The sequence below is a fragment of the Archocentrus centrarchus genome, chromosome 12 (genome assembly GCF_007364275.1).
Source record: "Archocentrus centrarchus isolate MPI-CPG fArcCen1 chromosome 12, fArcCen1, whole genome shotgun sequence".
In the NCBI taxonomy this organism is placed as follows: domain Eukaryota; kingdom Metazoa; phylum Chordata; class Actinopteri; order Cichliformes; family Cichlidae; genus Archocentrus; species Archocentrus centrarchus.
This window is the reverse complement of record NC_044357.1, coordinates 13,569,185-13,583,500: the sequence shown is the minus strand read 5'-3', so window position 1 is coordinate 13,583,500 and position 14,316 is coordinate 13,569,185. Positions and strand designations below refer to the sequence as shown.

Below are 14,316 nucleotides of genomic sequence, written 5' to 3'. Positions count from 1 at the left end.
AAGGAAAATCATAGACACATAAACACACTCCCCACACAAGTTTACACGCATATACAGAGAAAAGTGCGCCAAGCATGAGGGCGAAGACACACACACACACACACACACACACACACACACACACACACACACACACACCCACACACACACACACACACACACACACGCAGCAAATGAAGCAGCACTAGAGATGGTTGCTGATTTTATATGTAGTCTGCAGTGCCTTTTTTTTTTTCAATAAAGCAAGGGTGCAAATCTGCAGTTAAGATGATCTTTAAATCCAGCAGTTGCAGGTTTTGATACCAAGTGTGCTACTGTAAATTACATTTGGGATTAACCCTACTCAGATATTTGCTGTGTAAGAAATAACAGTGGAAATCACCTTCAGGTGGCTTTCTATAACTGCTTGACACACTGATCAAGTAATGATTAATGCCACCTCAAATCTTTTGCAAATCTATAGAGGAATTTACCAGAAACCTTTTTAATTTATAGGTCTAACGAGCAATGAGGAAAGAATCCCACAGTTTCCTCTCTCCTTGAGCCTTTTTTTTCTGTCGGTGTCCACATCAGTTTTGTTTACTGAATCTGCGTTGCCGCTCTCTCTCCTTGACACTCCCTACTCTCTCAGCCCCCGGCCCCCTTGTGGAATGCTGTATAGTGAGAGGCCTATGGAGGAAGGGCATCCCGGGACACAGCTAGAGCACACACATGCGCGCACACACACACACACACATACATATACTAACCCACTAACTGACACTTGCAAATACATACACATTCACACACACACTCACACACACAGGCAAATACAGCTGTTGAGAGCCATCAGAACCCTTTGGCAGACATCCAAGTCAAAGACCACTGGTGTTGGAGGGCCTCCGTTTGGAGAGAAAAAGAAAAAAAAAGTCCCCCCATTTTCCATGTATGTTGTCTTAAACGGTGAATATAAAAACCTGGCAGCACAAGCTAACAGTACCATGATCTGATTTCCTTTCAATGAAGGGAGGGTTATGATAAACTGCCTTCATAAAATCTGTCTCTGTGTTGTCTTAGGGCAAGCAGGTATACCTATGGACACAATGATTTAAAAGAGCTGCTTAAAAGTAAAGTGTAATAAACCATCTTATATCCACAGGAATATTATATACACACACACACACACACACACTTATGCTTATATATACACACACACATATATGTGTGTGTATATATAAGCATAAGCAGATGGGTATTAAAACATAAAGTTACTGCAAATTTGAAAGGATTAGTTTAACATCCCACCCGTGTGACACCTGTTGAGGACAAGGAAGCTTAAAATAATGTAGACTGCATACTTAACTTGTTACAGTATGACAAAAGACGACAGAATGTAAATACAATTTTTAAAAATACGCAAAAAACCCATCAACAAACAGACAATCTCCACAGTGGACTAGACAATAATAATTACAGCGACAGAGAGAAAGAGTGTGAGCTGGGGGAGGAAAAGTGACAGGAAATGAAGAAAACTACCACAAGCTACATGCCGGGTAGCCACACACTGCACCCATGTACACAGGGGCGGGGGGGGGGGGGGGGGTTGTGTTGTATGTATAGCCAGATGGCTCCCGTGGGGGTTCAAGTAAGGTAAACAGAGCAACAACTGACAGATATGACTCAACAGCATGCACGACTAAAGTGCAGAGATACATTTTTTTTTCCTTTTAATTTTCTAGTCCTTGTATGTCAAATATCAGCTTTCCTCAACAGCCTCACAGCCCTCACACACCCCCTTTTTGTAGTAGCCATGCAATTTTCTAAGCAAGCCTGCAAAAGAGCTGAAGTGTTAAAACTAAAATGTAACCGAAAAAAAAAATGAAAAAATTGAAATAACAGCAATGAAAATTTCAGTTGAAATTCTAGGATTATTTTTAGCAACTACAACCACTACAAACAATAAAATTAAGCCTACAACCAAAGTACCTTCTATTGTGTTGTGTTTCTGAAACCAGCAGTGTTACAATAGATGCATTATGGGTGGAGGTTTTCTTTTTTTTTTTTTTTTTTTTTTTTTTTAAACCCCATCATGACGCAAGACCGATAATAGCTCGCCACTTTCACCACTCATACAGTTGAAACTAATGACAACACTAGTTCCTGTGGTTAAAGCACTGGCCAACATTATCATTAGGCTGCAAATTTTGGGGAGGGGGGGTTAGGGCGAGAATCTACAACTACTATCAGCTTGATTAAATTCCTTTAGAGGCGCGTGGTGCAGTTAACCTAGATGCCTTCCCTCCCGGTAAACTCTCCACATTTTCTGACCTGCCTTCATAAAGTTTAAGGCGCTAACTTAGTTTTAGGTGGCAGTAATGTCTGTAGTGCCAGCTGGCAAAATGTACCTAAAAAGAAAGAGACACAGAGAGAGAGAGAGAAGCGAGGGAGTACTGCATGGTAAAACCTATGCGTCATACAAATCAAGCTCAGTAAATATTAAGCCAAGAGCGAGACAGAGGGGGATATATTTACCCGATGCGTCGCTATTCCATAAAATCAGCTGCCCCAGATGTGGTAGGCTTTCTCCTCTGATAACCTATAAAGTTTGCGAGACGTTTAAAAAAAAAAAAAGAAAGAAAGGAAAGAAAGAAAAAAGAAGCAGGCCCCGCTTTCCCCTCGTCCGCTGGCTCACTCTTTCACTTTATCTCTGGCCGCTCGTTCCCCATCTCTATCCCACTCTCTCTTTCTCTGCCCGCTTCTGTCCCTTTGCAGGAAGTAAACGCTGCTCACATGAACAGTATACGGACTGCATGCAGCCTGACATCATGCACCACTCGGTAAAGAGTTCTTTTTAAAGACACAGACATTTTTGGACCCGCCAGGTTACTGTAGGTACACTGTCCTACTGTAGTCTACGCGGCAAGCGGACTGTGAGCGGTCGGTCATATCATGCGCCTTTACGGACACATGAACTCGCTGCACTCTGCAGACTTAAAGGTGTAGGCTGCTGTGCTGTACTTTTAACGAGCTCACCGGACAGGTTCGCCCGCCTCCACCGTTTCTAACGCGTTCTTTAAAAGACAACACATGGGAGCACATTTGGAACTATAAGTAGGGCGGGGGGGGGGGGGGGGTGCATGGCTGAGACCCCCAATATCGTCTACATGTGTGGTTACTTCACGTGTCATTATGTGATGACAGTCCGGGCTACATGATGCGCATGTGTGCCGTTCTGCTAAATTATAAGCGCCAACTGCTGGCGGTGTGACCTCAAGTCAACTTTTCCTTACTGCAGGCATGTATCACAGTGCCACAGCACAATAAATCACTGCAGGAGGCTCCACTCTACTATGCGCAATAAGTATATGATCTGTTTAGATTTTTCTTTATATTATACTATATTTACCACATTACCTTAAGTTATTTTAGGATTATTCAATCACGTTTTACCTTTCACAAGTAAATTTCAATACTCCTATAGCAATATGTATAATTAGAGGTGGGAACTGAATTAAAATCAGTTCCCATCTCTAAAATGTCCATTTTCTATAGCTGAAAATGCCAGAGGTCAGAGTAGAACGGTCAAACTACTTTCAGCTGATAGTAACTCAAATAACCACTTGATAGAACTAAGGTATGCAGAAGAGCATCTGAAAACATCAGACCTTGAAGCAGAGGGGCTAAAGCTGCAGAAAAGCACACTGTGTGCCACTCTTCTTTGCTAAAAGCAAGAAACTGAGGCTACAATTTGCACAGGCTCATCATAATCAGACAATAGAAAATTGGAAAAATGCCGCCTGGTCTGATGAGTCTCGTTTTCTGCTGTGATATTCGGATGGTGGGGTCAGAATTAGGTGTAAACAACATGAAAGCATGGATCTATCCTGCCTTGTATCAATGGTTCAAGCTGCTGCTGGTGGTGTAATGGTGTGGGGGGGGTTTTCTCAGCACACTTTGGACCCCTTAGTACCATTTGAGCACCATTTAAATGACACAGCCTACCTGAATATTGTTGCTGACCATGTCCATCCACATAAACTGCTTCCAGCAGGAAGCAGCTTCCAGTGTTGCCACAACGCTCAAATAATCCCAAAGTGGTTTCTTGTACATGACAATGAATTCACTGTACTCATTGTCATGAGTACAATACAGCAGTATTCGTGACTGCTGTATTATATTCATGAAAAGCTGAGGAATGTTTCTTGCACCTTGTTGAATCTATGCCACAAAGAATTAAGGCATTTCTGAAGGCAAAAGGGGATCCAAGCCGTTACTAGCAAGGTATTACTAATAAAAGGGACAGTGAGCGTAAGTATGTAAAGGCATTTTTATTAGTTTCCTCAACAATCATTACTCCATATTAACCTGTTCCATAATGAGAAAAGACTTTTGGTCCTGTGCTATTTCTGTGTAAGCTTATATAAGGATAATGACATTTATCTGGCCCTTATAAAAGTCTGTGGTAGCACTTTAATATTCCTGGGGTTATAAAGTAGCTGTCTGTGGTTCTCCAAAGTGAGTTTATAATGATCTTTCATTATTTAAGCATATGCCTATTGTCATTAATTTTTACAAGGATTTTTTTTTTCCCCGATTGCAGCTTATTGCCCAGCCAAACCAGTAAACGCTTGAAGTGTAGCCTAATTAAATGACACCTCGTGCTGTTTCGCTCCAGTAAACTGTCATCTCACGAAACTTAATGCTGGCACGCACTACTGTACTTTCTGTCCCAATAATATCTAATACTGTGTTTCGTATGCATTTCCATATTTTCGTTTCTCATAAAAACTGGGTTAAAAGTTCAAGGTAAGAGCTGGGATAAGGGAAATAAATGCAAATGCCTATCTGTGAAACTGGCAAGTCATTCAGACTAGGCAAACAACTTCAGCTTTTCATATAAAATGAAGAAATGAAACTGGGCAGTGCATAACTTAACCATCAGGCCTACCTAAAGAGCTGTATTGGCATCACAAGACAATTCATGTTCTCTAGTTCACTGGGCAATTCAGGCTGTCAGATTGATCTGGCTCAGAACATGAGGCATATGATGTGTTGATCCACCGAACAAAAGCTTATTGTTTGCTCCGATTAGCCATTTATAGCCCGAGGCCTTGCGGGTCTCAAGCATGTCTCAGTCAGCCCACCAGCCACTGTGCTGAAAGTTCGCATCTAAAGTTGGTGCTCTGTACTTCCAAGCCTCTTTTGCTTTTCCTGTCACAGATTGCCAACCTGATGCTCGTACAGAACCATAAGAAAAAAAAAAAAAAGTTCAAATCTTTAAAATGATCCCAGGTTTAGAATTAAAGGCTTATTTCTGTGCGTTCAGTAGTTCCAGTAAGTATACTGCATGCCATGTGAAAATGAGGCTATATAAGGTGATTGGGACACAGCCATCTCCATTGTTATGCTTGGCAGAAAGAGCAGGATCTAGTTGTGGTTGGTGTTTGCGTGCTGGAGGAAGCTAAACAGAGAAGTCTGTCAGAGCAGCTCTGAGACCATGTGAAGAGCGACTGACGGAACACTTGACCCAAAGCCGTTCTCAGTTTGAACTGTCACACACTCTTATGACACAGCTCGAGGCATGCCGTCATGAGTGTTAGACTACACAGTAAACACATTCATTTGGCCATGCATTGTAAAGCACAAACCAACTCATGGACAAAAAAACCCAAATAATTTATTAAATAGTGTTACAAAAAAATGTTTGTGACTCAGGGTACAGCCTGTCCCCTATTTTGCTCAAAACATATAAACACACAACAAAAAGTATTTTGACGCCACACATTCAAGGCAAAAACCTTACCTGATTTTAATTTGGCCACCTCCTTGTTCACCTCTGCAACACTTCCAGGGCTCCTGCTATTTTTGGATTGCCCTCTGGAAGTCCCCGTTCTGACCGCTTGCACGTACCTTTCCACGACAACATCTGACATCTAGCTAGAACCAAGCATGAAGTCTGGTTGCAACCAGGAACATGGATGTTGTTTATTTCCTGGCATTCACAAGGTTGTGTACCATGAGTTCGCCACCCCCCCCCCCCATCTCCCCTGGGGTCAGACTGCCAAAACTGATTTGTACTGTAACATCTTAAGGTGTCTAAGCGAGGACATTCAGCAAAAGCAACCTCCACATCGAAAAGCAGGAGTGCCTTTTTTTGGTCACAGCAGTACAGTTGGTGGCTTTCCACCTGCCCTGCTCACCAGATCTGGATCTTTACGAATTCGAACTCTTCCTTTAAATGTAACTCGGGCTAAAGACTCACTGTTTTGACACAGTGAAGAAGATCCAGGGTTGGAACAGGACTTCCGAGCATTCCGAAAACAGCAGGAGTCTGCGAAATGTTAAAGCACGAAGATGACGGACAGCGACCACATTTCAATCCAGGAAAACTTTTTGTGTTTCAATGGGTGGAGTTGCTGAACTTTTTTTAAACTGTGCTTTAAACTGTGCCTATCTTGCATGATATTTTGTTTACACACAACATAGTTTCAATACACTGAAAAGCAGTTATGTGGCACCCCCTTTGTGCTCCATCATGAGTTGTTTTGGCACAAATCACTGACCTGCATCTCACAGTCACAGTGCACATCAGTCATATGTTAAGTCACTTTTCCATGCAACAAACTGTAAACAAATGCATGTCTAGATGAGACGCCCTTTAAAATCCAAGAAGATGGTTTACAAATGGCATGAAATACAAGAACAACTTAATATAAAGACTCGAGTCTGAACATAATGTTCAGACTGACTTTCAGCAACATTTTTTTATATTCATAACTTCTCTGAGTTATGCAGGGCTGATTTTTTTTTTTTTAAAGTTTGTTTAAGCCACACAAATTGGTTTAAAGGTCACATAGTTACTTCTGGTTAGATTTTATCTGCAATAAACCAAAGAAGATTTGGGCCTTTTTGACTAGAGCTGACTCAAATATAAAACACAGTTTTGAGTGTAAAACATTCACATCATACACCACATCTGTCATGTTTCTCGTGAAACAGCTACATATCCACGAACACCATTAAGCACCAGCCAAGTCCCCCCACCAGAAACATGGTGATTTGCATGCTGTATATAATCAGGTCATTAAGCACACCCAAGTCCAGGCGCCGGTGCCCCAGCAAAAGCAGAATGACAGACAGTTTGTACTGCAGGCGCAGGAGCACACGCACGCTGACGTACTGCAGGAAGAAGAGAGCAGAGAGGGACACCCAGAGCAGAGAGGTCAGCAGGCTGCAGCCGAAGTAGAGGAGGAAGCGGAGGAAGCTGTACATGCAGCGTGAGCGCAGGTACAGGTCAAAGTTATTGTACTTGGTGCGCACTAGCTTGGAGGTGTGTGCCGACCCGCAGGCCGAGTGCATGCAGGTGGTGTGGGGGCCATGGAAACTGCGCACCCGCCGTGGGATGGGGATCACAGGCATGGGTGGGCTACAGGAGCCCAGCGCAGTGCACAGAAGTCCTTGTTCCAGGTGTGAGAGCTGCTTCTGGGGAGGCAGTCAGCTTCATTAGACTGGCTCTCAGAGGAGAGGGGGTTAAGGACGCTTGCTTCTCTCTCTGCTGTTATTTCCAGTGGAACAAAGCTCTGTAAAGAAATTGCACTGTGCTTTTAAATACACATTCAAAACGCGCGCACACACACACACACACGCTTACAAGAAAGGCTGGCTTGTGCAAACAATACCCATAGATACGCACTTTATAAAAAAGCCTATGTATAAAAATGAAGCTAATGATCATTTTTGAATTAATAAACCACAGCTACAGCGCCGTATCTTCTACCCCAGAGGATCGTTTTCTCCATATTGTGGTCTAGAAATAAGTATTCGTGCAGAATCTTACATGTAATGCTGAGACGTCTCCCTTCACATTAAAAAAAAAAAATATTACAGCTGTTTGGCTCTCGGGCGTCCGGAGGGTTGCATCACATTATTTAAATTTGACTGCAACAAATCACGGGAGTTTTATATTTCTTCTTCTTCTTTTTTTTTTGAACCCCCACAACCTCACGATAAACCCGTGAAGGCGACAGTAAGCCGGTGCGTTTACGTCCTGTCGCAAAATATACGAGTCATCCTGCTGTGACGGCAGAAGCCGAGTTAAAGGGGAAGTGCTCCTTAAGAAAAGATGCTTTGTTTGGAGTTCAGCCTTTATTGGCCCGTGGTTACCACTCAGCTGCTTAACAAATCTTTCAGCAACCGCGTACTAAGTAAATATTACGCATGGTTTGCGCAGTATGTTGCACTGTAAGTATGTAGGCCGGTGTACCACAACTTTTGTACCACAAAAGTCGAACGGTATTATTTTATGGCAACTTCTAGGTTCAGTATTTCACAACTATTTGGCTTTTAGGCTACAATTCTTCACCATTAATGGCATTTAGAAAAGAAGCGTGCAGTGCCTCAGTATGTCCTTGCAGTGTGAGAGAAATATGACTAGAACAAACAGCCTCCACAGGATCCAGGAGATAACACACCACCACTATTTGATTTGATTTTATTGCTGGACAAAGACACAATTTCTTGTAGTTTTGCCTCTCTACACCATCACAGTGGATTATAAATCAAACTATCAACATGTGATTGAAGTGCCTTTTTTCAGCTTTAATTCAAGGTATTTTTTTAACGCAAATTTTTGCATTAACTTTTAGGAACTGCAGCCAATTTTATGCACAGTCCCCCATTTTCAGAGACTCAAAAGTAGAGGTAAAATTGATATAACAATATATAAAATTGAGATAGCAAAAACCTTTGAAGTGTAGGAGTCACCAAGTCAAAAAAAAAGAATGCACTGGCCAGCTGAGCAACAACAAAAAACCTGAAAGACCACAGAAGACAACTACAGTGCATGATGACATAATTATTTCCGTGGTTAAGTAAAACAACTCTCGAGGAGGCAGGCGTATGATCAAGGTCTGCAATCAAAAGACGCCTTCATGAATGGAAATACAGAGGGTTTACAACAAGGTGCAAACCACTGCTTACACTCAAGAACAGGAAGTTCATATTAGACTAGAAACCATCTAAAAGAGCTGCACAGTGCTGAACTGCTGTAATTCCTAAACAGTTAATACAGAATTTGTGTAATTAAAAATAAAAGTCCACACTTGAGTCACACATTCAAATAAAAACCACAAAGTCAAAAGCAACTGTTTTCAAACGATGAAAAGCGAAAAACTGAAACAATCAGAACCGCACACTAGAACCAAAACTAAAAATTTAAAAGAAAACTCAGTGAAAATAAAAAATTATAAGAACTCTGCCAATACATAAAAAAAAAAAATCTTTAAATGCATTTTCAGCCTTTCTAAATAATGCTAAGTAATCTTAAATAATGTGTATAGATTTAAAAAGAAAATCAAATCACACAGTATCTGGTTGGTGTGTTGTTTATCACACCATACTGCAATACAAGCTACCATTTAATGCAGGACTGTTGCATTAGATTGCACTAGTTTACCTTGACTGATTAAACCTGTGTGTTAGAGAAGCCAGCAAACTGGAGTCCTAAGACTTGCAGCCGCTTTAGTAAAACGATGCTGCAAAGGGCATGTGTGAATGTGTCTGTAAACCGAACACAATGTTGCCGCGCGTGTCCATTTGCACGTCCTCATAAGCGTGCCTATGTGTGCCACATAAACGTGGTCAAGTCTCACTCTGTATATCATGTAACCTTCACTGGGCAGATTTATTGGTCAGTCCAAGGATTACTTCTCTGGTATCTGTCAGCAAGCCAGATGGCAGCAGGTGATCATAAGTCATAATAAATGCAGGCATTTTTTTTTTTTTTTAAGGAGTTTATTACAGTTGTTAATAGGGTGCTGGGTCACTTTGCTGAGAATTTAAAGGTGTATTATGCAAAATTAGAAAAACAAACCCATAATATTTAATCAAACAAACATAAAGCTGTCACTGAGGCTGAATATATGAATCTGTGTACTTTTCTTTCGCATTATGATTGAGTTTAGTAATGAAATCCATAGCATAATAATTTGAGTGGTAGCCAAAGTCTGAAGTCAGCTCTGGCCTTACAAATTAAATGGCTGTATATTTATTAAAATGGAGAGCATTTTCTGTGCTCACTGGCACAGAATGTCTTCAGAGTGCTTTTCATTATAAGTTTGTAGTGGTCCGCTTCACTACTTAAATCAAAAACTGGCTCTCAGCAGTCTCCCGTTTTCCTAAATTTGCCCTGCATTACTTAATAAATCTACAATGGCACAATACACTTTGTGCTACACTCTTCAGGGTGCCACGGTGCTTCTATTTGACAAAACTTGCACTATAATTATCATAAAATCTATTCTCATTAAAACCCAGATTTCAAGTGTTGCATATAATCTGTCTGCATCACAGCTGTGGTAAAAAAGTGTGTGCTAGGCAGAGACAACTGAGTGCAGCCTTTAAACCCACTCACCAGCATCAGCCATCTACATTCTATATGTTGCAGACAGTATTGTTGAGTGCATACAGTTACTTATATTGCTTCCTTTAGTGAGGTATTTACTTTGAAAGCTCAGGGTCATTACAGAGCATTTATTTGCAGTGCTGCTTTGAATGCTGTATTTCATTATCATTTGCTCATGTAATCATTTTGCTAATGTATGAACCTGATCTTTGGGTTTTCAACTTTTGTCAGGTTCAGGAGAAAAATGGGGTTAATTCTAATTTTTAATAGAAAAATGTTACCTCAGAATGTTTCTTGCAGGAAAGCTGAACTTTAAGTCTACATGTTATTGGCGGTAGGGGTAGAGGACAAATCCATATTTACCTTCATGGACAGTTTCATCACAACCCAGCGATGCACCAGTATCCAAGAGTTCACCTGTAGCTATACATGTTCTGTTTTAAATTTCACACTCACAATGTTCAACTAAGAGATGGTGAAAACATTGAAACTTTTAATCTTACAGCCATCTAAAGAATGTGTCTTTTTGGGCAACTCTTTGGACCCAAGTGCAGAACCACCACAAACACAAAAGGTTGTTTTATTCTACTCGACGGGTTCAAGGGGTAACCATGGGGCATGGAAGGAACAGAGGGGTTCTTTCCAGGCCAGGTAGCATGTGTCCACTGAAAAGGAGATAAGAGAGGTTAGTCCAGTTTCTAGTCTTATGTGGTATGCAGGTAAGCTTACTTGTGTTCCATGAAAAGGCGTACGGGAAGAAGTAGCAGTACACAGGTTGTATCCAGGAGAGATTCACCATTGGAGGGTGAGCAGGAAACAGCAATTAACAGAGGGAATCTATGTTACCACATGGAGCCAAGGGTGAACCTGATTACCACACTTGGAAGGCAGACTCTCTCTGGCAGAGAGTGGTTGCAGGAGATGATCTCTTTATACGGTAACTGATGAGGCTAACGACACACAGGTGGTCTGGCTGAAGAGTGGAAGACTGGTATTCCACCCCAAAGGGGCTTGGCGGCCTGCTCAACCCAACGGGCTTGAAGGAAGGAAGATCAACGACCATGCACACTGACGTTTAAAACTGATAAAATACTCAGAAGAAACCTTTTTTTTTTTTTTTTAATGTTCCGGCTCTCAATTTGATCTCTTTGTGAGCAAAACCTGCAGCACAGGTTGTTGTACTGATTCTACTTGGCAAGAAACTTTCCTGCTTATCTTTCTCCGTAACTCCTCTTGAGACATAAACTTTTAATGTGCTGCGGTACTCTGGTTCTGGTTAGAAGATAAATTGTGAACCCTTAGGAAAATGTCTTGAAAGCAAGGAGACAGATCCCATTGTCAGGGATAAATAATACTGGCACAGTAGAAAGGGACACATGTGAATGGTAAGGGGCAGGATGTTAGGATGAGCCAAATGAGATAAAAACGGGTGTGTTGAAATATGAAAAGATAAAATTCTTCTGTTGGTGGAAAACCAAGAATACAGCATTTTAAGCAGATTCAGATGTTTTCAAAATCTCATTCACCTTGCTCTTGTACTTGGAGGTGAGCAGAAGAAGGAAAGCATTTTGATTACCCACCACTTGAGGGAGCTGTTTGTCCAGGTTTCACCTCCAACGGCTCACTAAAGGGCACAGCACCAAACTGTGCCTCTCTTTTTTTTTCCCCTATAGGCTCCTCTGAACAAAATTCACCCCTATGTTATTGCCTTCTTTCATAAATTAGTACATTTAGTGCCATTACAGTTTCAAATGCCCCCAAATGGTGCCAAGTTCAGATGTTGGCTCCCCTTACATCTGGTTAATAACTGCTCGTGTGCTGAGGAGGCTCCGATGTATCTTACCATTACCAAGAAAAATGATGTCAATAAAGTAGATGCTAGTGATTTAGGCATCCAAGAGCCCCCTGTAATGGATGTTTGCTGATTCTAATCATGCATTATGGCAATATTACTGACTACTATTTTTCTCTTCCAAAACATGAAGACCTTTAGATCATTACCTCATCTTCAGGAAGGTGAAGGCTAGTCAGGAGAAATATACTCTTCTTGCCTTTTTATTTTTTTTTCCAAGTTTGAAAGTACCTGAAGGATGGTGCTTTTAAAATGTCCTCGCTAGGGCTACTCCTTCATTCACTGACAAACTGCAGAAGGCCCAGTCTACTCTGTAATTGCATCCTGGTGGAGTGGAAATTGTAATCCACAGCTGAAGCTATCCACCCTCCACCTCCCATCCTCAAAAACCTTTGCCAATACACTGCCTCTATGACCCAAAGAGTGTCTAGAGTAAGCAAGATTAAAGGGGCAACATGTCAAAATCCTCTTTGACTCCTTGGTTTAAATCAATTAATTCATTAACTAAGTAGAGGTCACAGCCAATAGTTTGGGCTAAGACAAATTAAATCAATTAGTTGGGCTTATAAGATGAGGAAGACTTTAATTAGTGAAAGTTTAATCAAAGCCATTTTTTTTGCACTGTGCTGCATTATGAAGCAACTTGGTGGATCTTCTATAGAAAGATCTATTAGGCCTGTCAGATGGAGCTTTGGCCACATATAATAAAAAAAAAAATAAAAATGTGTGTGTGTGGTTGCTCCTTGGTCTGAGCATCTGTTTCTGTAGCGTAATCATTTGGGTCTTGAAAAATGCAAATCATAAATAAATAAATAATTAAAAATTAAAAAGTGATAAAAGGCCCTAATGACCAACTTCCAGGACAGTGGAGGATGCTAAGCCTCAGAGAGACTACCCAATTAAACCAATTAAAATAAAACATGACATATGCAGCTGGGGGTCACATGATAGCTTCCAAATTCTTTTGGTGTATAAAGATGAATCATTATTATTAAGGAAGTAGCTACAGGCTCATTCAGTGTTTCATTGTCTTTTGTGCATGTGCCTCTCTTATTAAGTGCATGCATCCTTTGTGTCTTTCATAATCCTTTCAAAACGTCTGTTATCATTAAAACCTGCTCCTGTTGTGCTATTGGGTTGTTGGGGTTATTGAACTTTCCTTTTAGTTTATATCCATGTTGTGTCTGTCCTGCTGTCCTGTTCCCTTCTCTGTCTTCAGACACATGTGGCTGGATTGGTCCAGGCTAGTGTTAATCCTTGGCATAAGGGTGCTAGGCTGGATTATCAGCTGATGTGGAAACATCTGTATGGGTGACTGAGAGGGCTGTAAAGCTCTAGAAAAAAAGGGCTCTCTTGGATGTATGGTGACCTGCAGGGGGCATGGTGAAACAGCAGCAGAAGTTAGGTCAGGCTGAAAGGTAAGGCATGGAGGGAAAGTGAGCGTCAGACCGTAGAATCACTTCTGTTTTTAAATATTTTTATTCCCTCAGGCACAAAAAGGCCAGCATGAAGGTAAATTTTGTGAGATTTTGAATGTAAAGTATGCCATTTCTGCTGCTATTAAACTTTCTCAATCAACACAATGACAAGCTTTAGTTTAAAGATATTATGAAGTACCATGTGATCAGGGGAGTTTTTGACCACCTGATAAAAAATAAATAAATAAAAAATTCCTAAGCCTAAGCAGTCTCCTCCAGGGTAAACATCTGCAATTTATTAAATGACCACTTGAGACTAGGTTCAGAGCCCATGTTATTACCCATCCATCCATTTTCCTATCCAACTTGGGGTAGTGGAGGAGTTGGAGGGTTAAGGCTTCATAGTGCAAATGTTGACATCACGGTGGCTCTGTTCAAACTTTATATATAGTCTGACCAAGGCAATGAGAATGTGAAATCTATGAATTGCCACTTTATTGTGGTGGAGGGGGTCCCAGTGAGCACAGGGGCTATGCTTTCTGGGGGCTTTTGCCCCCCTGGTAGGGTCTCTCAAGAAAAACTGGTCCAGGGTGAGAGGCCAGACAAAGAGCAATTCCAATGACCCTCACGGCAGACACACCAAGGGAATAGTTTACCTGTCTGGG

The 14,316-nt window shown here is 41.3% G+C and overlaps 2 protein-coding genes across 2 annotated transcripts in view; both read right to left on the bottom strand.

Moving 5' to 3' along the window:
* The window catches only part of nacc2 (NACC family member 2), a 30,207-nt gene extending 27,330 nt beyond the window's left edge, over positions 1 to 2,877 (bottom strand). The window contains exon 1 of the mRNA XM_030742674.1: positions 2,512 to 2,877. The gene's annotated coding sequence lies outside the window, so the exon portion shown is untranslated. The remainder of the gene's footprint in view (positions 1 to 2,511) is intronic.
* A 2,786-nt stretch (positions 2,878 to 5,663) lies between these two features.
* Positions 5,664 to 8,012, bottom strand: tmem250 (transmembrane protein 250). Its single transcript, XM_030742921.1, has 2 exons — positions 7,817 to 8,012; positions 5,664 to 7,559 (listed from the first exon to the last, which is right to left on the bottom strand). The coding sequence occupies exon 2, from the start codon at positions 7,396 to 7,398 to the stop codon at positions 6,979 to 6,981; it is 420 nt and encodes a 139-aa protein (XP_030598781.1). The 5' UTR covers positions 7,399 to 7,559; positions 7,817 to 8,012; the 3' UTR covers positions 5,664 to 6,978.
* Between the last annotated feature and the right edge of the window lie 6,304 nt (positions 8,013 to 14,316).

Coding starts and splice junctions, on each gene's coding strand:
- tmem250 (XM_030742921.1), bottom strand. CDS start 7,398: ATGCCTGTGATCCCCATCCCACGGCGGGTGCGCAGTTTCCATGGCCCC.